This window comes from Neltuma alba, unplaced genomic scaffold, assembly GCF_004799145.2.
Source record: "Neltuma alba isolate B1F8T4 unplaced genomic scaffold, ASM479914v2 tig00003123_pilon, whole genome shotgun sequence".
Taxonomy (NCBI): domain Eukaryota; kingdom Viridiplantae; phylum Streptophyta; class Magnoliopsida; order Fabales; family Fabaceae; genus Neltuma; species Neltuma alba.
Genome location: NW_021633147.1, coordinates 383,572 through 408,312, shown reverse-complemented (window position 1 = coordinate 408,312; position 24,741 = coordinate 383,572). Strand labels below are relative to the sequence as shown.

At 33.4% G+C, this 24,741-nt stretch overlaps 1 protein-coding gene across 1 annotated transcript in view; it reads left to right on the top strand.

The window, feature by feature from the left end:
- The first annotated feature begins 16,836 nt into the window (after positions 1-16,836).
- LOC114740348 (salicylate carboxymethyltransferase-like) overlaps positions 16,837-24,741 on the top strand; it is a 92,276-nt gene continuing 84,371 nt past the window's right edge. The window contains exons 1-3 of the mRNA XM_028928490.1: positions 16,837-17,010; positions 17,824-18,231; positions 19,780-20,034. Coding sequence (XP_028784323.1) covers positions 16,936-17,010; positions 17,824-18,231; positions 19,780-20,034 — 738 coding nt within the window. The 5' untranslated portion in view covers positions 16,837-16,935. The remainder of the gene's footprint in view (positions 17,011-17,823; positions 18,232-19,779; positions 20,035-24,741) is intronic.

Here is a 24,741-nt window from a genome sequence, read left to right as displayed (position 1 = left end):
TGGCCACATTATTAGTTTGAAAGCTAATATATGTTGGTTGTGTGTTTGTGTGCTTGTGTAGACCGGTTGTGAGCCTTGTTGGTGCACGGACCGTCTTGTTGGTTGTTATTGCTTGCTCAAGCGAGAGGTAACCACTTTCCAATCCTTAGTACATGTTTCTGTGGTATTGTGAGTAGATTTATGTTTTGTGCTCCGAGTAACAATTATGTTCAAAGTGTATGTTGTATATAAAAAGGAAAACCGTCTTGTGGGGTTTCGATTGATGATGAATGAATCTTGAAATTGTGAAAGATATGCCATTGAAAGAAGTTAATTATGAAATGTTCAATTACTATTTGATTATGGTTTGAGCATGATGCATGAATTGGGAATTGGTGAGAGTTTTTGATAGTTACTACCACGTGGTAAGGCCTCCATTAATGCATGATGGTTGGCTCAGTACGTCCCCCAGAGTGAGGGATAGGCCTCTTGACTCCCTACGTCCCCCAGAGTGAGGGATAGGCCTTTTATGGCTCCTTACGTCCCCCATAGTGAGAGATAGGCCGGGTTCGACTCTTGAAAGTCCCCCAAAGTGAGGGATATGGTTGATGGAAATTGCATCATTGCACTTGCATGAATTGTTGTGGTTATCATTTATAATATTACTTGTGAAATGCCCCACTTGACACCTCACGAGCACCTATTTAGTATTACCTTGAATTGAAAAGGTTAGTTACTGGGATGTTTGTCTCACCCCGTGGTTTACAATGTTTTCAGGTGAAGGTTCCGGGCGTGTGCCTTTGGGAAGAGACGCAGAGGCTTGAGCTGGGTTAGCTTTAGGCCTCTAGCCTTTGCATATATATAGCTAGTTGTATATTGCCACGTTTAGGCTCCCTTTTGAAATATTTTGATTACCCGGCCTTGTTGTAAACTGGAGAGAATGTTATCTCCTTATTTTGGTTGGCCGGAGGCCATTTCTAGTGTCTTATGAAACTCTGTTTTATTATGTTAGAAACCATTTAGATGTGCTGTTTGTGATGTATGTTGTTACCCGGGCTGGAGGCTCGGAGGCCCAGTAGATGTTAATGAATGATTTTAGTTGCATGCAATGGAGTTTGGGTTTGACCCGAGTTTGAAAGTCAATTTCTAAAATATGCAAATTTCTTTCTACTATGGTAGTTTATGTTAACAGATTTCCTTTTCTACCATAGTAGTGATTTTATGACGAGTTATAATGTTATGGGTTAAGGGTTTTACACCTATCACACCTAAGACCTTAGGGTTAATCATTGCTACTTAATAGCCTATAAAAGGCCTCTAGCCTCCTCCAAAAGTGCGTTACTTTATAGGGAGGCTTAGAGTTAATCATCAAGTACGAAGGGCCTTGAGTTCTATCCAGCTTAAGATCTCATGATTGATTATTATAGCTCATAGAAACCCTATAATCTCCTTCAAGAATGTGTTACTCTAAAAGGAGATTTAAAATTGATTATTAAATAGGAAGGATTTAAATCATGCATGGAAGTAAAAACCAAAGCATATACTGAAATATCAAAACTCATTACATTCTTTAATTCCTTCATGATTTAGTTAAATAAATTGAGAAATTAAGAGATGTCGACTAGTGAATTTAGTGTGCTAATCATGCCTTCTGTGTGATTGAAAGTTCTAACGAGTTATGAGATATTGACATTGACAAAATTAATCAACTCTCTGTATCTCTTCATTATATTAACTTGTTCGTGATAAAGGATCTCCTACTTTGCTAAAATCTCTCTTTGTTGATTTGACTTATTCAAGAGGTTTTGAATTGTCATAGCAGTGCTTCCTAGTACAGCAATCAATTCATTTATCTTGCTCTCTAAGGGTTGAGTGAGGTTATCGATGTCTTCTTATAACTCTTTAAGAGGGCCGTCATCTTTTAAGTGACTCTTTTTCCTTGGCTGTCTTCATTAACCAAACTCTATTATTCTTCATTTGCTTTTCATGGCTTTTCTCAAGATTTTATCTTCCTTTTCTAGATTCGTGACCCTTAAGCATTCCTCTAGATCTCTTCTCTTTGTCTTTTCTGCCATTTTTTTAAGTGTACTTCAACAATCTCTTCCAACTCTCTCTCTCTCTCTTGGTTTTCAGCAACCAGCCCTTTGCTTACCATTTGGGCACCATTTCCTAACAAAGGATCTTGAGGGGCATAAACAAGATTAGCTCCTTCAATTCATTTGGTGCCTATTTTTCGTTTTCTAAGCTCAACTTTTTCCTTACATATTACCTTACCCTAAGCTTTTATATCATCCTTCGCGTAGAGGAGATGTATGGCTTGCACTTCTTTTTCAAAGAAAACACTTTGCTGGAATGCCAGTTACCTTAACACTATTGAGGGGTTATAGATAATACGCCCTCTAGGTTCTATAATTAGCAATGCCCCATAGTAATTAATGACCTCTTCATCTTCTCACCAATCTAACTTCCGTAAGAGGGAATCTTCTTCTAACTGTAACAAGGCCATCTTCTACTCATTCTGATTCATTACATTGAATTTTTGGTAGATGTTTGAATGAAGTAAGTGGATTACTATTTTTTTCATCCTTGTTTCTAAAATACAAATCCTTTCTATACGAGTGGCTCAACATCCGTACATTAAGTATTGTGAGGCAACATCTTAGCCAACCACCTTTCTTCACATGACACTGTAGGTCTCATGAATAGCCAATGCAAAGATTCTGCAGAAACTTTCTCAATCTTACTATGCAACAAAGTACATCAAGCAAGTTTCCACATCGATTCTAGAGATCTTAATGACTTGCCCTAATAGTTTTGCTATCACTTCTCAAGAAAGTGAATGTCCTTGGTATTGATAAACTTGACTATCCTTCTAAATAGATATCCTGAGAATCTCTACATACTCCTCAATAGTTGGGGTTATTTGAAAATTGGAGAAGGTGAAGCATTTTAACAAGGTACCCTAATACTGGTCCAATTCTACTAAAGCATCCTTATGTATTGGTACTTGTAATAGATCAAGGGTGTTGCCGTATTTTTTTTAAATGTCTAGCTTAATTGAACCCTTAATGAAGTGGCTTAGGTGCACTAAACTTTCAAGCAGCTCAACTTTTGCAACTAGCTTAATCCCCTTTTCTTTGTACATCTTTCCTGTGGGAGCTTGATCTAAACTCAATTCTTATGCCATCAAACCCTATGCCAACTTTTTACAATCATGAATGACTTGGCAACCCTCCCTAGAAAAAGGAAAAGAGAGGAGAGAAAATAAAGTGTCAAGATATGCTTTGAACATGTTTAATAATATGCATGTGGTATGAATGATGACATTTACTTTAATTGGTTTATGGATATCAGGAAAAAGAACTTTATCTCCTCCAAAGGTCCAATACCTCATAGGGAGAATGAAGTGCACATTAGCTTGTGAATGGTCCAAACCAATAAACAACTAAAGGTTTTATAAATAGTTATTATGTCTAAGGCTCATATCAAATGATATTAAATGACTATTCATGCTATAATGATGCGTTATGGGCCTTAAAAGGTGATCCCTTTTGGGATATTTCTAAATTGATGAATGTGATGATCTCATGATCTTATAGGGTTAGAAACCCTTAGACTAAGGTTAGTTATCTAGTGTATACACTGTCATTGTGATGTATTTATATGTGGAATGATGTGAGATACATATTCAGATAGAGCGATAGTCAGCTGCTTAATCCTAGGGCTACATTAATTATGTATGGATGATGATTATGCATTAAAAGGAAAGAGAATATGCCCTCTATTATCCTATTGTAGGAAGAATCCTAGGCTAGAGATTTATCCTAAGAAAGGAATGTACTAACCAGTTGGGTAGGTCATTAAGTTTCCTTCAATACATGCATTGATTTTAGAGTTGTTCTAATCCTCATAAGCAAAGGTCTCCTAACTGCCCTTATCATAAAGATGAAGACCCTATTTAATGAAGTTGACCTTTTGAGAACTCAAAAGTTCCATAAGGATCAACTTTGTTAAATAAGTAACAGCTAAGATGAAGTCTTCATAGTAATCACTGAGGGTTTTGAAAACCTGACAGGGAAGCTATCAAAAACTTCCACTTATTACATTACTCATTTAAAACTTGAGAGTATAATAGAACAGGGCCTCTCTGTATTCCACAGGAATGTCTTCTAGGTGCATGCTTGTGACAGCTTTCCAAAAGCTTATGGGGAAATTGCTACCACGTCTAACAAGCACCTTACGATATTGGATTATTATATCTATATAAAACACAGCATCGTTGTGGTTTTTGATACTTGAGGTGTTTTGATGTAAGGCATCATGTAGATTTCCTATATATTTATAGTCACGAGCATCCCTCTTTGCCACTTTCTTGATTAACTCTTTGTTGGTTTCTCTGTCTATCTCTTCATTGATGGCCTTGACGGGCAAGGGTTTCTCATTATCACCTTCAATATCCTTAGGAATATTAGAGCCTTGAGCAGATAGAGCTTTCTCCTTTTTGTTAGTACTTCATGCTTCTCAACTTTTCGTATTGTCAGTTTCGTTATCAAACAATAGAGACTAAGAGAGAAAAATCTTAGAGTCATGACTAGCCATGACTTACCCATAACTCATTAATTACATTGAATTTTCAATTAGGAAACTTTTTTTTTAAGAGAAGAACCCCCTAAAATTGGTCAAAAGGCATGAAAAATGTAATAAAAACATGCACATTATTTGTAAAAAAGTACAAAATTCATATCAATATGAAGCTCATGAATTCAGGAAATTTTTGGATCAAATCATGCCAAATAGGACCTCCTATGTGTGCTCACATGTCCCAAGAAACCCTAGGATTCAAAAGTTCATGAAAAATGGAAAGCTGCAACAAATCCCACCCTTAAGGGTGGCGTGTAACGTCCATGTGTCGTCTTTTAGGCGTCTGTTGCCTTCGAGAAATATTCTGTTTAACTCCACATGTCATAATAAATGCATTAGTGTTTTTATGATGACCAATAGGCTTAGGGGTGGGCCCCATGAGCCACCTAAGTATTTGGACCCACCTTCTCTCTCTATTTTTTTAAACGAAATCAAGTCTAGCTTGACTAGATCCAAGCCCTTTCTTTTTTGGAATTTTTCTTTTCTTTTTTAAAAAAAAGGATGATTGGGCCGAGGGTGGGTCCGTCATGACTTGCCACATTCTTTCTTCCATTTCTCCCTCATCTGATGTTCGTTTGACACATTTTTGGTGTCATTGGAATTGTCTTTTCATGAACTACATGTCTATGCCCTTTGTTCACGCAAAAAGACTCGATTTCGAAGACCCAAAAACTCTCTTCCATGAACATTGTGGCCATTGATTCAAAAGCTCGAGGGGTAGCATTTTAGCTTATATAAAACGTTACTTTTGGCTTGAAAACTTCTTTCTTTTGAAAAAAGCAACCCAGTTTGAAAGGTTTGAAAAAAAATTTCTTCTTGTCAAGCTTTAAACTTTCTCTTGGGTAGCATATGATAAAATAAAAGAAACCCCTTTTTTTCAGTCACAACATGTAGGGCAAAAGAAAAAAAATATATTCAAGAGCATAAATAACACATATAAAATGCACATGCAGCAAAAAAAAATGCAAGAGAAACACATGTATCAATTAAAGATTATAACAAATTTTCATGGACATACTAAAAGTGTCTTTGAACCTCACTTTCGTTTTATTTTCACTTTCACTTTCAAAATATCATTTTATATCGCTATATAGAATGATTATTAAAACTGTATTTCTTAAAAAAAATTACTCACGAACTTTTCCCCCTTTAAAATAATCTTTAGTGTTTTTAATTCATTCCTATAGGTCCTTGAAGGCGCAGAGAACAATAAGGGTAATATTTGCATAACAAAGACAAGCCCTTTAAACGTCCAAAATGCATACTGCCATCAATTTCAAAGAGACTTCTCATTGTTTCTCAAGTGCCGTGCTGAGGAACTTGTTGAAGGGGGTCGTATGGTTATGACACTCTTAGGAAGAAGTAGTGCGGACCTATCATGCAATAAATCTTGCTACATATGGGAGCTTTTAGCTAAAGCACTCAATGAAATGGTCTTGAAGGTATACATACGTATATTCTAGTTTAATCACAATACTCCTTCGGTGATAGCATAACAGGAGACATTTCATACAAAGTCCTAAAGCCCAACAGGTTATCCAAAGTGTTTATAGATGTGACATATGAAAGGCCACTTCCAAAGCCACCATAGCATATGAGCCGTTGGAATATGAACACTTGGATGGTTTATTGGGCTTTAGGACCTCTGTATGGAATATCTGCTGATATGGTATCATCTAGTCCTTAACATAGGACCTAATTGAGGAGTATGTTGATGCTATATATAAGACCTATTACATATGCTATCATCCGGTCCTTTCTTTTTTGGAGTTTTTCTTTTCTTTTTTTAAAAAAGGACAACTGGGCTGGGGTTGGGTCTATCATGACCTGCCATTTGACACGTTTTTGGTGTCGTTGGAATTGTCTTTTCATGAACTATATGTCTTTGCCCTTTGTTCATACAAAAGGACCCAATTTTGATGACCCAAAAACTCTCTTCCATGAACATTGCGACCATTAATTCAAAAACTCGAGGGTAGCATTTCAACTTATATAAAACGTTACTTTTGGTTTGAAAACAACTTTTTTCTTTTGAAAAAAGCAACCCAGTTTGAAAGGTTTGAAAAAAAATTTCTTCTTGTCAAGTTTTAAACTTTCTCTTGGGTAGCACATGATAAAATAATCCTTTTTTTTAGTCACAACATGTAGTGTGAAAGGAAAACAAAATTCAAGCACATGAATAACACATATAAAATGTCACATGCAGCTGAAAAAAATGCAAGAGAAACATAGCCATAGGAACAGGCTAGCTTTGATACCAATAAAGGAAATACAAGAAATAATTAGAGAGAGGAGAGAGAAATGTACTGGGTTGATTCCAGGTCGTGATGCTGATAGTTCATGCAATATTGAGGCTACTAGAGCCTTGGTAAGAATGGTATAGCAGATGCACCAAAGACAGAAGAAGAGATAATCGAAAAGCTTAACAGTTGGGGTGAAGAGAGAAATCAACTGAGACACCTCCTATTTATAGGGTTAGGGTGACTCTGATTTTAAAAGGTGCAATCTCCGTTATTATTACGAGATAATATTCTGATTCCTCAATCAACAATTAATGTTTGATTAATTTCTCTCCAATTTATCAAGTCTTTAATGCTTGATTGAATACTCCCCAATCAACCAATTATTGCCTCTGATTTGTGACTAATTTTCTTGATCAGAGAGATTCTCTTCTCTTAGATTAAGTAGTCTAGCCCATTAAGGGCAAACTTGGACACAATGTCTAATAGTAAAGGCAATATTTGCATAGGAAAGACAAGCCCTTATAATGTTCATAAAACTTACTACAACCAATTTCAAAGAGGATTTTCTTTGTTTTTGGAATGTCGTTCTAGAGAGCTTGTTAAAGGAGGATGTATGGTTCTTACACTCCAAGGAAGAAGAACCAGTGCCCCATTAAGTAATGAATCTTATTATGTCTCGGAGCCTTTAGCTGAGGCACTCAATGGTATGGTTTTGGAGGTACATACATATTTTGGGGATATTAGTTTCTAAACCCCAATAAGCTCCCTATTGCTTAAAGTTTTTGGAGTTTTTTTTTCTTTTTATCAAGTCCTTATAGTTTCACCTTATTTTTAATCAGATCATTTTACATCACTAATAAAATCAAAGTTCAAAAGAGCTCTTATATTAAAGATTGGAGGTAGTACAAAAGTACCTAATTTAAAATCATTGAAAAAACTATGGGGATATGATAAAATGAAAAAAAAAAACAAAAGAGAAATACAATAAGGTCCAAAAGAAAAAAATAATTACTAATAAGTCTTAATCACATGTAAACAATTATTATTTACTACTCTGAAACTTGTCATTGCAAGCTGCTCTATTGTCACTGAAATTTTTAGTAACTATGTTCCTTGGGACTTCATTGCAATTTTTTTGAAAAAAAAAAAGGGACCTAATTAAAAATAGATTAAACTATAAAGGCCTGACAAAAAACAAAAAACTACAAAAACTTAATCAAAATTTAGATAAAATTACAGACTTATTGATTAATCTTTCCATATATTGTTTAACATACACTTTTCTTCGAAATACATGCAAAAAAAATTGATGATAAAAGAATTTGTTTTGGCTAGTGGTACGGTGTAGGGAATCATAAAGGAAGATCAGATTGATTCATTCAACATTCCTATGTACTGTCCATCCCCATCTAAATTGGAATTAAGAGATTGAAAAAGAAGGCTCCTTCATCTTGAATCACTTGGACGCACAACAAAAAAATTGACTTTCAGCGGTGACTTTTATAAGTCGTCACTGAAAAGTTGTTGCCGTAGCGACCGTGGTTGAAAATTTTTGTCACTGCTGAAAGACACTTTCATTGGTGATTTTTAGAAGTTTCATTGGCAACAAAAAGCTTGTTTCGGCGGCCACCTTATTATAGCCACTGAAAGAACTGCCAAAAGTGACTTTCAGCAGCGACTTTTTTGTCGTCACTGAAAGTGATGCTTGAGAAAAATTGGCTTTATTAACGCCATGTCATCATTGGCCACCTCCACCTTATCATTGCCGGTCACCACATCATCACCAACTAGATGCCACGTTACACTACCTCCATGTCATCGTTGGCCACCTTCACGTCGTTGCCACATCACCCCTCTCATGCCACGTCACCACTCAAATATTTTCACCTTAAATGTGTCTTCTTCAGGATTCGAACTTGTGACCACCTCCTTTTGTGTCCAATCGTCTTGCCGTTGAGCTGGATTGAATTTGTTTATTATTATTGTAAAATAAAATATATACTATTAGATTATACTTTTAGCGATGACATTAGAAAGTCGTCGCTAAAAGTCAGACCTTCAGCGGTGACACTAATAGTTGCCACTGAAAGTACACCTTTTAGTAATAGAAAAAAAACCATAAAAATTGGACTTTTAGTGGTGATAAAAAAAAGTCGCTGCTGAAAGTCTTACTTTTAGTGGCGACTTTTTAGTGTCATTGCTGAAAGTCCACTTTTAGCGGTGACTTTTTTGTTGCCGCTGAAAGTCTTACCTTTATTGGCGACTTTTTATTGTCCCCGCTGAAAGTGGATTTTCAGTGGTGACTTTTTTTGTCGATACTAAAAGTTGTCGTCTAAAGTCTATTTTTTTTATAGTGACGTATTTGAAGTAACTTGGAAGGCAGGTTGTGGTGATGACAAACTCGACATTAATTACAGTGATGGAAACATAGTTGCACAATTAGTGAGAGCTGTGGCTGAACCTCTTCTTGTGTGCCACTTTGGAGAACCTATAATTGACGATGTTTTTGATCGCTACCAACATATATTAGCTGATTGTATGTCTAAGGAAAAAAACCATCCTGTACATTTTCGCAATATCTTTGACGAAAACAACTGCTTGAAGCAACCAACGCATGCATGTTTGATTGACATGTGTGTGAATAAATTACTCCCCCGGTCTATAAGCCCCATTTTGTAGTGTAAATTACACTACAAAATGGGTCTTATATTTAGGACTGGAAGAGTACTATATATTTGTTAGTCTTGTGTTTTTGTTCTCTTAGCAATCTTGAGTTTAAGTTAACGTTGTATCCTTATAATTTGTGGTGATACTACAGTGTGAAGAGATTTTTCCGTGTGGGTCAATGTATGATTCTAGATAAAGAAGTTTTAAATAGGCTCAAAAGAGAGGGTCATTTTCATCTAACTTTCTTTTTTTGTTCAGGTAAGAAGAAAGGTCGTCTAGCTTTTCATGTCCTTCAAGAGATATGGTGTTTTTTTATTACTCTCATATGTTGCCAATATTTAAATTATTGGGTGCTCATTATCAATTTACCCTCATAAATTGTCCAAGTTCTTGTTTTTAGCTTTTTAAACTGAAATGAAAATTATTTTTAATGATGATAGTAATAAAAAAGTAATATTAATAATCTTATATTTAAATTATTTTATATAAAATAAGTATTAAATTAAATTTTTATTGGGTGTAAAGTTACTCATAAAGTTTTGGAAATGGTGCAAAAATACCATACCCATTGAGTTAAATCGTTTAACATTTGGGTTTAAAGGGGATGAACCATGAAACCTGTCTCTCATAAGGGAAAACACAACTGGAGATTGTAAGAGAAAGTTCCTTCACTTTGAATCACTTGGAGGCATTTGAAGTTAGTTGGAAGACAGCATGGGAGGATGAAGAACTCAACAATAATAACAGTCGTATGTCTAAGGAAAAAAACCGTCTTCCTCAATCTCGCTGTATCTTTTGCCCAAGACAACTTGAAGCACCCTACGAATACATGCTTCTACGACATATTATTGGTGATGATGATCGATATTTGTGTAATGAAGAAATTATTATTTGTCAGTTTTTTTCCAATATTGGTATGTTTAATTTTAGTGATCTTGAGTTTAATTAATGTGGTATCCTTATAGATTGTTATGACTCCAGTGTCAGGAGATTTTTCTGTGCGGGTCAATGTAAAATTCTTGAAAGCAAACGCGAGAACTGCGAAATATATGTGTTTGAGCAGACACTTTTCTTTTTCTTTTAAGAAGAGACTAAATGGATGAAACCTGGATTTATGCTCAAAAAGTTTTAGAAAGTTTGGATATATCAAGGCCTCAGCTCCACTTCTGAGATTTCTAAGTATTGGGTTAGCTTTATATAAACACGTTATTCCTTCCGTTCATTTTTATAAGAAGCAAGTATCATTTCTACTTTGTTTATATTTATAAGAAACATTTGTAAAATGTCTCAAATTTTTTAATTGGTTTCATATTTTGCCTCCTAATTACTTATTTTAATACTCAATATATCTTTATTTTAATAATTTCTTTATTCTCTCTCTTATAAGAGATCTTATATGTAGAATAAAATATAACTTTCAACTAGTTCTCATATTAATATGGTAGTATATGTTTTATTGATGACTGGACTGTGATTTGGGACAAAGTGCCCCCTAAGCTTATGCGCGGTTTCATGTTTATGAGCCTCAAGCGTTGTTTTAGTATTGTGAAGGATATAGGGTTCCGGAAGAGGGGTTACATAACATTCCCACATGGAGAATTATTTAACTCTCTAAATTCAATCCTTAGAAGTTCATTAACCTTTATGTTTTTTGTTCAAACTTTCAATATAACCTTAAACAAACATAAACAATACATTTAATGGGAACGTAATTACTATCTCAATCTCCATTTATTGTTTAGTTCTTGATTTGCAATAATTTTGACTTTTGTATTTATAATTGTGTAAATCATTATTTGCAGCTTATCTTTTACAAGTTTTTTTGAGACCTAGCCATCATTATTTTACAAATTAGCATGCAGCTGAGTAAAGCACTCTGGTGTCGAACCTAGCGAGCACGATAGGAAGGACAAGATAGAATAAAGCCCACGTAATATTACATGACGTTGTGACTACTATGAGAGAGTTAGTATTGTAGCATTATGAGTCTGTTTGAAATTTATGTCAAACATTTGTTAATTGACGTTCGAATAATTATTGACTAAGGTTGATTATTTTGCTTTGAGTTTGGTACTCTACAGGATGCACACATAGTCATTATTCAATTTTAAGGGTTGGTTTCTTATAGATTGTGTTGTCATGGTTGTCTATTAATTTAGGCTGGCTAGGCTAAGCGGTGTTGTCTTGACGTAGTCTATGTGCCGGTGATCGTTCAGATTTTGGATAGTGACACCTAACCCATACTAGTAAATAAAAAGCCGGCCTGGTACCAATGCCCAAATATAATGAACATACAACCTTTAGGACAAAAAATAGATCAAGAATATTGAAACCCAAAGGACTTGCTATAGAACGAGAGATCGTTGTGAACACAAGAATTACCATTTTGCTTGCAATCTTTCATCCTTAATTAGCATCGAATCCTTCATATATATATATATATATATATATATAGACACACACACACATACTTGTTGTCCCTGAACCCTCCTTCTCCATTGTTGCCACTACACAATTCCATCCCCACCATAACTCACACACCCAAAAAGAAACTCTAAGCTCCCACAGCACACACCCATGCCAGGCACACCCTTCCCAACTTGGTGCAATTACATAACATACCCACATGTGCAATTAATGCATATAATCACAGCCTAATCGGTGGGAAATGTCACAATCACCTCAATCTTCATTTAACTTTAATTAATTATTGATGTGCAATTTTGAATTTTGTATTTTTAACTGTTTAAATAATTATTTGCAACTTAGTTATCTTTTACCAAAATTTTCAGGCCTAGCTGTCATTAAACGAAAATTTTGGCCCGATCTGTCATTCTCCCTTTCAATAAACCCCATACACGAGAAGACATGCATGATAAATGCTCAACCCTCCCCAATAAGTACTGACAGGGACTTTTGATGCTCCTCCACTAACAACTTCAAATTTAAATTCTCTTGATTCTTTTTATAAGATGCCGGTTGTGATTGTTTAAACATTTAATATTTTTTCTACCGTTTTTTTCAATTAATTTTATATATTGCGCTAATTAAAAAGTTGATAATTTTATATAGTACATTCTCACTCATACTTTTTGTCTTTCACTTGCCCCTTATAAATAAAGACATGCTTGGAAAAAGTTTATGTCTTCCATATTTATTACTTTTTCCTGTTTTTATAGACCACATAATTTGATTATTAGGCTCTTATAAAAAGGATTAAATGAGTAAGTTGGAAGTATTGAATAAGCGGAGGGGGCATGCACGAGGGTGGTTGCACGTTACTACAGTGGGGCCAAAGTCAATTGAATGAGTAGTGGGGAGCCATTTAATATAATTTCAGTTCAAAATGATTTTTAAGAAAATGGAATGAAAGTAAAATATAACCAGTTGGAATAACATACATGAATCATTCCATATTTAGAAGGGTCACATTAATTGAATAAAAAGAAAATCTTTTTGTTTTGACCCTTCTATAGCATCCTACCATCCTGCACTGCAGAAAGAAAGCTCAAAAAAGAGGTAGCTGGTGTGATGATGCATTAGACCGGTCACCGGTCTAGGAGCCAAACACTTCATGCATATCAAAAAATGTATTAAATTAACAAAAAATTTTAATTTTATTTTTATTAACATTTTTTCTCTTACCTTTACAAATTAAATCATTTTTATATCTCTCATTTCTTTCTCACTCTTTAGTGAGTTAAATAAAAATAAAATTAAAAAAATGATTATAAGTGACCTGCATTTAAGAGCGAAGTGGTATATATCCATAATAAAGATCTACTCCTCTGGTCCTATTTATAAGGCACTTCCAACAAGTTTCACACAGACCAAGAAAAACCTTAAACTGCATTAACTCCTCATTAAAATATAACAACTTTCCAACTTTACCCCTATTTAATATATACCTTTTTCAAAAAAGTAACTATCTACATCATAATAAATGAAGGACAATATGGTAAAGTCATAGTAAAAAGTTAATGAGGTGACTTATAAATAGGATAAAAAAAAACCTTCTCTCTCTGTCCTATAAATAGGACCAGAGGAGTATTTAGATGTGTGATGGCATTTAGATCACGTGGAATTCAGGTGGCAACCATACTGAGCAATTTTGTTGTCCTCACTCCTCAAGCAAAAGTGTCAATGGTTTCAAAAATTTGATGAAATGAATAACAGATGAAATGGAAATTAGTACCCACAATCCATAATATAAGAGCTAGATAACTAATTTGAGAAGGCTAAAAAAATTAGTTAAATTGATTAATTGTATGTTGACTTCCCTAAACTATTCCCTCTAATCATGTGCATTGGAACCCACCTCTTGGCAAGAACCCCTTACAATCAATAGGGATATTTCAGAAAGAAAGCTATAAATTTAAAAGACAAAATGGATTGAAGTAATATATTTAGAATCCAGTCCAACCCTTCAACAAACTCTTATATTAATAACTGGAGGGTGGTAAGGGGGAATATTTATACTGCTACTTGAGGAGGATTATGCATGTAACAATCTCTTTGCGAAAAATAATAAAAATGGCAATGATCACCCACAAATCCACAAAAAAAAAAAAACAAGAAGACAGAAATCCAGCACAATTACAAATACAGCCTGTTTGAAACCAACAATAATAATAAAACAAAAACACTGAAGTTGAAGAGGAGAACGAATAGTCTTTGCTAACACTAACAATTTGCTCAAAGGCGATAGATTGAACATGAACACGAAAGTGAGATTGATCTCTGAACACAAAGTCTCAGATTGAAGACGCTGAGAGTTTCTGAAGACAAAGGTGCGAGCGCGAATGAACATGGTATGTGTACACGGCAACCAATGTTAAAAGTAATTGATTTAAACAGATCAAATAATTTAAATAACTACTATTTGTAAAGGTTGTCACTTTAATTGGTGGAAAATGTATTTCTTTTTACATTGGTTACTAATGGAATTAGTATAAAAAAGTCTTAACAGTCTGGCATTTTACTTATGAAAATACCACGATCACACTTCTTACACTATTCTCACAACAACCAGCCTAGAAGTCTCATTGTGGAAATGTCTTTTTTTGTTTTTGGTACTCGTGATTAATTATGAGACTTAACTGTCATTAATTTTTTATTCGCAATTAATTGTGACTTTTGTATTTGCAACTTCTCTTTTAACAAAATTTTATGGGGATAGCTATCATTCTCCCTTCAATAAATCCTATACGAAAAGACATGGTAAAGACTCCACCTTCCACTTCCCATGGCGTTGGGGACCCTTGTGAAAAAGCTGGAGCCTAGAGATAAGTGCTCAACCCTCCACAATAATTAAGCTCTGACAGGCACTTTTGATCCTCCTTCATTAAGATCTTCAAATTTAAGTTCTCCTGATTTTTTTTTAATAAAATCCAGTTGTATTTGCTTGAACATTTAATATTTTTTTTACCATTTTTCTCAATTAATTCTACATATTACGTTAATTAAAAAGTTGATAATTTTGTATACTATATTTTCTTTCATACTTTTTTTTCTGACTTGCCCTTTATAAATAAGGACATACTTAAGAAAAAATTCATGTCTTTCATATTTATTAGTTTTTATTATTTTTTTAAACCGCATAATTTAATTACTAAGCTTTTATGAAAAAGACTGAACAGAGTAAGTTGGAAATATGGAATAAGTGGAGGAGGCAAGAGCGTAGATGCAGGTTACTACGGTGGGGCCAAAGTCAATTGAATGAGTAGTGGAGCCATTTAATACATGACCTATCCTAATGATGACGTTTACTTTAATGATTACAAGAGGACGAAATAAACTACAGGACAAACCACTTTAATAAAGCTACTTTTATAAAGCTACTTTATTAAAGTAAAAGTAGATGACGATATAAAGTGGGAATCTGGCAGGTCCCACCTTATCTTCAGAGTATCTAAAAAGGAGATTTCCTGATGATGATGTCCCTTAGTCTTTATAGATAGGCTCATGGCTAGGGGATAGGTTCATGATGCCTTCTGGGTCAGGATCATCTGAGTCATAGTGTCTCCTTGAGTAGTAGTATTCTTCGAGCTCTGGATCAGGATCTTCTTGGTTGGGGTCCTGGGATTTTTAAGAAAATGGGATGAAAGTAAAATATAACCAGTTGGAATAACATACATGAAACATTCCATATTTAGAAGGGTCGTGTTAATTGAATAAAAAGAAAATCTTTTTTGTTTTGACCCTTCTATAGCATCCTAGCTACCATCCTGCACAGCAGAAAGAAAGCTCAAAAAAGGGTAGCTGGTGTGATGATGAATTAGACCGGCCACCGATCTACGAGCCAAACACTTCATGCATATCAAAAAAATCTATTAAATTAATAAAAAAATTTAATTTTACTTTTATTAAAGTTTTTTCTCTTACCTTTACAAATTAAATCATTCTATATCTCTTATTTTTTTCTCGTTTTTCAATAAATTAAATAAAATTAAAATTAAAAAAAAGCTGGAGCCTCGAGCAGAAGATGAATGAAGAGACAGCGACTCGCACTGTCTTTCCACTTATTGCGATCCAACGATCACAAAAATTTTTGACGCCACTAATGAAATGAGGAAGATGGTCGGAAAAGAACACTCCTTTTGGTCGTTTACATAACTCTACCTCATCAAATTTTTTTAAACAAAAAAAAAAACAAGAAGCTAAAATTGCGCATTTGATCTTCTAATTCTATATAAGATTTCAGTTAATTTGTTAAAATATATTTTATATCCTTTAATTCTAACATTGTTAGTCTCAAATAATGATTTTGTTTTTGTCAATCATTGTTATTTTAAAAAATCGAACTTAATATCTTAACTTTTGATAATGTTTAGCCAGCATTTAATATTCCAATGTCAGCATTTTTGGGTTAGAATGCTAAAAGATGCTTTATAAAATTAAGAGATCAAAATGAAATTTTGTGTAAAGTTAAAGAAACAAATACACATTTATTTATTTTTCAGACACTTTATTTTCAGACACTTTATAAAATATTGTATTTATTTATTCTTCAGACATTGAAAATGCTAAATGCTTCACTTAATGACTAAATATGCATAACTACTCTTCCACCCCCCCCCCCAAAAAAAACCTAGGTGCTTGATACCAAAAGGAGAAGGAGAATGTACAGCCTGTGAGACTCAACACCCAACCAAACACATTTTTCTCAATTAAATTTGGTGGGTTCCGCAATCGTTCGTGTATGAACAAGAGCCACAGAAAGAGTCTATTTAATGCTTCTGCCACAAGGGGTAGGAAGTAGCAAGAGGCCAGAGTCACTTTCTCCACCATTAATCACTATTCTCCAGTCTCTGGCCGTAAACTTTTTAGCCGCCATACAGAGAATTTGGTTTCCCATCAAGCTAAGTGCGTGAGGAACATAGTTGTAACAAGCATAAATCCCAGGATGGACATGGCTCGAGTGTTTCACATGAATGCTGGCACTGGAGAAACAAGTTATGCTAACAATTCCTTATTACAGGCACGTATATATCTTGCTTCATCGTTGAATCTGGTTTGGAGTTTCTAATTCTAATGTGCCTCCTTCTAATAGTTTTTAGTGTCTTTTGTAATTAAACGGCAACTTCCAAATGTTTTTATTCCTTTTGTTGGTTAGATTCTATATAAAATGAGCGATGTTTTGATATCTCATATATGGGCAAGAAATTTTGGAGTATTTTTTTCCTTTGTAAAATCATAAGAAAAATTCAGAACCGCATCATTTTGTGCACATAAGATATCCAAAAAAAAAGGAAAAAGAAAAACGGTATTTGAGAGGCTGGGGTATTACAAAAAATATTAGAGGAAGGCACATTAGAGGCTCTAAACCCAGTCAAAAAGACCATTTCTATAACATTCCTGCTGCATGCATATATGTTCATATAAAGGCGTAGGAAAATTCACAAATATGGTAATACATACTCCCTCCATCCCTTATTATAAGATTCAATTTTTTGAATTGGTTTGTTTCTTTTTATAAGATCCCTTTTGAGTTTGTTTAAACAATAAATGCGTCTTTACCCATTTTACTCTTAATTAATATACTCTCTCTCTCTCACTATCTTTTTTTCATACAATGTCTCCCATTTTTTTCCTCACTCACACCTACCCACTTATAATTAAGGGTATATTTGGAGGGAAAAAGTACATTTTCAACATATTTTTTACTTTTAACTAATTTTAACAGTTTTCTTAAACCACTTAATATAGTTAAGTGGATCTTATAATAACGGACAGAGGGAGTATGTAAGTACTAAAAATATTTTTAATTTACATACAAAATTGACATGGACAGAAAAAGGTGCTTTCTTTAGTGAAGCCAATAAGAGAGGAAGCCATATCCAGCTTCTATAGAGAAAAGCTCCCTCGAAGCCTAGCAATTGCAGATTTGGGTTGTTCTTGTGGACCAAACACACTGTTTGTGACTTATGAACTGATTGAAATTGTGGAGATGCTAAGTAGAGACCTAAACCATGAATCTCCAGAATACATCATCTTCTTGAACGACCTCCCAGGCAACGATTTTAACAACATCTTCAAGTCTCTTGAATGCTTCAAGCAAAAGCTAAGGGGCCAGGTGGCAGATGATGGGATTGATCAATGCTACATCACTGGGGTTCCAAGTTCTTTCTATGGCAGAATTCTTCCTGCTTGTTCATTGCATTTTGTTCATTCGTCCTCCAGTCTTCATTGGCTATCTCAAGTATGTGTACTTAATCACTCTCTATTTGCAAGATTAATCAGTACTCTTGTCCTATTTATTGGGGAAGAGAGAGTGTGTGTGTGTGTGTGTTTTCTGTCCTTAAAGCACAATTTTACCCCTAATTTGTTGTTCTGTAGACCTTTTTTTTTTTGGAATTAAACAAGGACAAAATTGAAAATTCGTTAAATTTTATGATAGAGTTAATATAATGATATATATCTAAGGTTTTTTCTGATTTTAATAAAACATGTTACATGTGCCTTATAAATAGGATGAGAGGAGTATGTTTTTCTACTTACGTACTATGATTATTGAATATTTACTTATTGTCAATTCGTAGGTAGCTGAGATACTTTTCATGCCCCTTTTTGTAAAATTATTGGACTGGAACTCCAAAATTTTGCCTGTTTGGGTTAGCATTGATGTTTCCAAGTATGGAAGCCACCAGTTCCACCAAAACCCATGCATGGAATTCCTTCACGTTTCTCATCATGAACATTGGAGAATTATATTTAAGGCTAATTCTTGGACCTTTTTGCGCTTTGCCATCTACTTCCATCTAACCAACAATGTCATCCTCTTCTCAGCCTCTAACCTAACTTTCCCCCCTCTTCCTCTTCCCACCCCTCTCAGCCTTTACAAGTTAAGCTAACCGATTTCTAGTTTAGGGCCACTACTTGACACCTCCTCAACTCCTTTTTTTTTTTTTTTTCATTTTTTGATTTTGGTTCCAAGGGTTCTGTTGATAGTGATTTCTGATTTATAGTTTCATTTTCACCAACCGTTTCTACTTTCTAATAATTTGCTAGGGTGCTCATGGTAGCCAGCTCTTGCCTTATGATTTCATCGAGATTTTATTGTCTCTTCTTATTAGGATTTTAATTCTGAAATGTGGCTTCCCATGGTTTCTGCATTTTCTGCTATTTCTTGGTTTCATGGCTTTGATTGCTTCTTCGTTTATGGTTTCAATTACTTCTGACTGGTAGATGCTTTGTGTTGAAGGATGTCTGGGGCCTATAATGTGCCTCTCCTTAATATACTTTGTAATTTCCTAATTAATAAATTATGCATTTTTATTTATTTTCTTTTAAAAATCATTAAAAACGGCATCATTTCATTGTCATAAGATATCAAAATATTACTGATTTTTTCTAGAATCTAATTATCAAAAGAAAAATTAAAAAAAACCATTTAGGAAGTTTGTACATTTTAAAAGGCATTAGAGAGCATTAAACAAAGACATATTAGAGGCTTCAAGCCTGTTTTTGGTAGGAGATCGAGAATGATTTTTTTTTTGTTGGAAGGACATTTTAGTGTTTCATGTAACTATAAACACATATATCAATTAAAGATTATAACAAATTTTCATGGACATACTAAAAGTGTCTTTAAACCTCACTTTCGTTTTATTTTCACTTTCACTTTCAAAATATCATTTTATATCAATATATATAATGATTATTAAAATTGTATTTCTTAAAAAAAAATTATTCACGAACTTTTCCCCCTTTAAAATAATCTTTTGTGTTTTTTAATTCATTCCTATAGGTTCCTGAGGGTGCAGAGAACAATAAGGGTAATATTTGCATAACAAAGACGAGTCCCTTAAACGTCCAAAATGCATACTGCCATCAATTTCAAAGAGACTTCTCGTTGTTTCTCAAGTGCCGTGCTGAGGAACTTGGTGAAGGGGGTCGTATGGTTATTACACTCTTAGGAAGAAGCAGTGAGGACCTATCATGCGATAAATCTTGCTACATATGGGAGCTTTTAGCCAAAGCACTCAATGAAATGGTCTTGGAGGTATGCATACGTATATTCTAATTTAATTATATATTCTAATTTAATCATAATACTCCTTCGGTGATAGCATAACAGGAGACATTTCATACAAAGGTCCTGAAACCCAAGAGGTTATCCAAAGTGTTTATAGATGTGACATATGAAAGGCTACTTCCAAAGCCACTATAGCATATGAGTTGTTGAAATATGAACACTTGGATGGATTGTTGGGCTTTAGGACCTCTGTATGGAATATCTCCCGATATGCTATCATCCAGTTCTTAACATAGGACCTAATTGAGGAGTATGTTGATGCTATATATAAGATCTATTTCATATGTTTATCAATTTTTTTTCACCCTATTAATATTTCTAACAGTAATCAAATAGGAGAGGGAGGAAGGGAATTAAGGATGATACTTAGAGTATTTTAGAGAAAAACATATCATATTAACTAATTTAAATAATATTTTAATATACTCAAATTAGTTAATTAGGTCTACATTAATAATTAAAGGAGTATAAATTAAAATCCAACCTAAATCAATCAGTCAAACTAGTGAATCCATGAAACCAGTCTCCCGTACCAGTACAATCAAGTGTTATGGATGGATTGATTAAGTTTGGATTTTGTTTTTTTCTCCTCTTCCTGAATCTGAAACGGCATTGTTTTGCAGCCAATCAAATTTATACTTTAGCAATGTTTTTTTTTGTTGAATTATCTATGGTTTATATATGAATTTTTAATTAACTTTTGGAGTAATTCATTTTTTATTTAAATATTATCCTTATCATGATTATATATGATTATTTTTTTATATTTTAATTAAATCATATTATGTTAATCATAATTAGATTAATTCCATTTCTATTACATTGAATCAGTCCAGTTAAATTTTCTTTGAAACAAATATATACATAAGTTACTTGTTATATGAGATAGTGGCATTTCTCAATCCCACCTCTATGGGTTTGCCTAATCCCATATAATAAGCAATTATTTATGCTAAATACTATTTTAATGATTTTTTTCAATTACAATCACAATCTCAATACCTCATTTTCAATGCTTCTTACCGAACGGGACTTAAGAGTTTATAAAGTGGAGGACTTGCAATTTTTCGACATTCTTTGACTTTCAAACTAGTTTGGATGACTTCTCTACTAGAGTATAATGTTTTGGAGGCTTGGGAGCTTGAGGCGTTGAGTTTTGAAGATATTTGGATCTCCAATATAATATTAGCTTCTTTTCTTTTGTTTTCTTCTCTTCTTCTCAATTTCATCAATGGCTGCAATGTATGTATATATCGTGGTTATCTGATGAACGCGAATAGCTAGTTAGGTTGTTCTAGGATTACTTTGAGCTATTGTATGAATTAAGACTTTATTTATCTCTCTTTAGTGTTAATAATAAGTATGTTATTTTTACCTTGAGTTAAATTTTTCTTTATTATCGGTCATTGCTTGGATTGATTTGTTTAGTTGATTTAAGCTTGAGAAAGATAAACGAATTGTAGAACTTGGATAAAATCATACTAGACCTAAAATTTATCTATTAAATAGATGGTTTGTTGATACAATAGAGGTATATCTATTGACCTAACATTATTCAAATGAGGTTTTGATTTTCAATAGTAATCTTTTCAACTAATACAAGAGATTGTAAAAGCTAATCAAAATTGCAAAGTTTGGTTATGACTTAAAAAAGCTTAATCAACTGTTTGTGAACCTTGGGATAACATTATCATTAAAACACTAATGGAGATTTTTTTAATCAAATTTAATTTTATAAAATACAAGACTAAGAGATAATCCTAGGTTTTAAATTGTCTTGAATTCAAGTGTCGAACTCTATTTTTCTATTTGTTTTCAAACCATTTCTGTGAAAATAAATCTTATTTCCAAATGTTTTCACTTCAGATTAGAGCACAATTGTGATTTTAACTCGTTTGGCTTTAATCTTTGAAGGAACAATACTTTTATACTATTTGCGACCCCGTGCACTTGTGATTTACATTACATGGTGAATAGATAGTTACAAAAAAGGTAACATTAAGTATTAAAATTACGATAAAACACAATTTAAACTATTTATTAAATTTATCATCAAGGTTTATAGGGTATTAGTATATATATGAAACCTGTCTCTGGTCATGGCAGACACAACTGCCATTTTGAATCCTCGATGCAGGCCCTTCAACAAAGGAGACAAAAAGTTTTCAATTTTCTTCTAAATAATAAACGAGCAAGCAACTTTGTCCGTTTATAAACAAACACGCATGTAGATTTTCAATAAGCCCCAAAAAAAAAAAACATCTTAGAAAACTTATCCCACACTAAAAGGAGTGATAGATTCTCTCATGGCCAGACTGTTGAAATAAAGGAGGGATGGGTGGAGTCATGGGGAGACTGACACCCTATCTCTTTCCCTATCCTCAATTAATGAAGGGGCCCTGATTTCTTTATTTGATAGAAGCACCAACTTCTTCCTAAAAATGCAACTATTTTGTGCATGTTTGAGATCTATATGTGAAAAATTAATTTTCTATGAAAACCTCGGTTTTGATATGCAATGGAACCAAGATTTGATTATTGAATTCTCACTACATGGTAACAACATAAGTGAGGCGAGTCATTTAAAACAGAGCAGAGGAATACTGGCGAGGAGACGTTCAATGTAGTCAGTGAACGAAATCCTTTGGTTAACAACCTATCTAAAAATTTGGTTATTGATAGAATATAATAGCATTGTGTGATTCACATAATTAATCCTACCTAGTGGGATATAAGGCTAGTTGTTGGTGTTGTTAGAACTTATGTATAAAAAAGTGATTCTAACAGCAATCTCGACATTTTAATATCACTTTCCAAAACCTTATATAACAAAATCTATTATACTCAGAATCATTATTTTTTATCAATTTTGTTCCTCTACTGCTAATCCTAACACACTGAAGGTGATTTCTGAATCCCCTTTGGTTATACAAGTAATGACCTTATAATGCGAAAAGGGGACCATGAGTACGACAACAGAAGGAATACAAAGTATTGTGAGGGAACGCTGGGTGTGGTGCGTAGCAAGAATTATTGACTTTTGGGATGCTTAAAAAATAGATAAATCTATAATTAAAAAATAAATGACTCATTTGGATGCTTAATTAGCAATACCATATATTGCTATCATAAATATAGGAAATAGATAATTCATTAGAAATATTATGAACAGTAGTTGAGTTAGCTATTTATAATATATGTGTATTAGTTTTTCTAAATCAAGGTACCTCATTTACTCATTATCTCCATTGATGAATATTTTAATATTACAATTAATAGAGATAATTAGGTAAACTAATCATAAATTTGAAACGCAAGTGGATTGGGGTTTTCCATTTAAAAGTGTTAAGGATAATTTTTTTCCTCATGAGTATTCGCAAAAATGCCATGAGTATCCAAAAGTATTTGTTTCCTCAATATCGCCCTAAAAATGTTTAAAAAGAAGCAATCTCCCTTTCCATTAAAAATATTAATGATTAGTGTTAATTTTTTTAATGGTTAAAGTTTGTTTTTTAAAGGAAAGAGCGACATTGCTTTTTTTTTTTAAAAAAAAAAACATTTCTAGAGTGACTTTGAGCCAGAAAGAAAAAAACCTCAAATACCCACATCTCCTCTTAAAGGTAAAAATGACCCTTTACCCTATTTAAAATTAAAACAAACCCCTCAACTAATAGTTCCTACATTTAGAACTAGAGGTAGTATATATAACTTTATAATATCCTTATGTTTCCATGAATGCATAAGAAAATCCATAAAATAAATATACTACTACAGATACTTACGGATAATAATTGGTATGGACAGCAAAAGGTGATTTCCAAAACAAAGCCGATCAGAGATGAAGCTATGAGGAGTATCGACGAAGAAATGCTCCCTAAAAGCCTAGCAATTGCAGACTTGGGCTGCTCTTTAAGACCAAACACTTTGTTATGACTTGCAAACTAATCTAAACTGTGGAGATGTTTTGGAGAGAGCTTATAAGCCATGAATCTTCAGAATATATATATATATATATATATATATAATCTTATTTAATGATCTTGCCGGCAATGACTTTAACAACATTTTCAAGTCTCTTGAAGGCTTCAAACAAAATTTATGCACCCAAGTTGTAGGTGGGATTGGTCAGTGCTTCATCACTGGCCTTCCTGCTTCTTTCTATGACAGGATTCTTTCAGCTAGTTTTGTGCATTCTGGTCATTCCTCCTAAAGTCTTCATTGGATGTCTCGAATATGGTTATTAAATCATTCTCTTGTAAATATTATTTACCAATTTTTTTGAGTAAGATTATTGAGTAATTTATGTATTCTCCATATATATAGGGGGTTAAGGATTATTTTTGCCAAGGATGTATTCGCGAAGGGGTGGTAAGTATTTGGAATATTTTTCCGGCTTAAAAATGTTTTCTTGGAAGTGTTAAAAAAAGAGCAATATCACATTTTTCATTAAAAAATTAAAGTTAACGGTTAATATATATATATATATATTTATTGATTGATTTTTTCACCAATTTGTGGGTGTGGTTATCATCAGTTCTAGGTATACTAGGCATGGTTTTTTTTTTTGTAACATCCTGAATTTTCAGATTTTAAGAGAACCAATAAAAAAATTATTAAATTATTTAATACGTAAAAAAATTATAAAAAATCATAGAATAATATTTTGAGGAATTA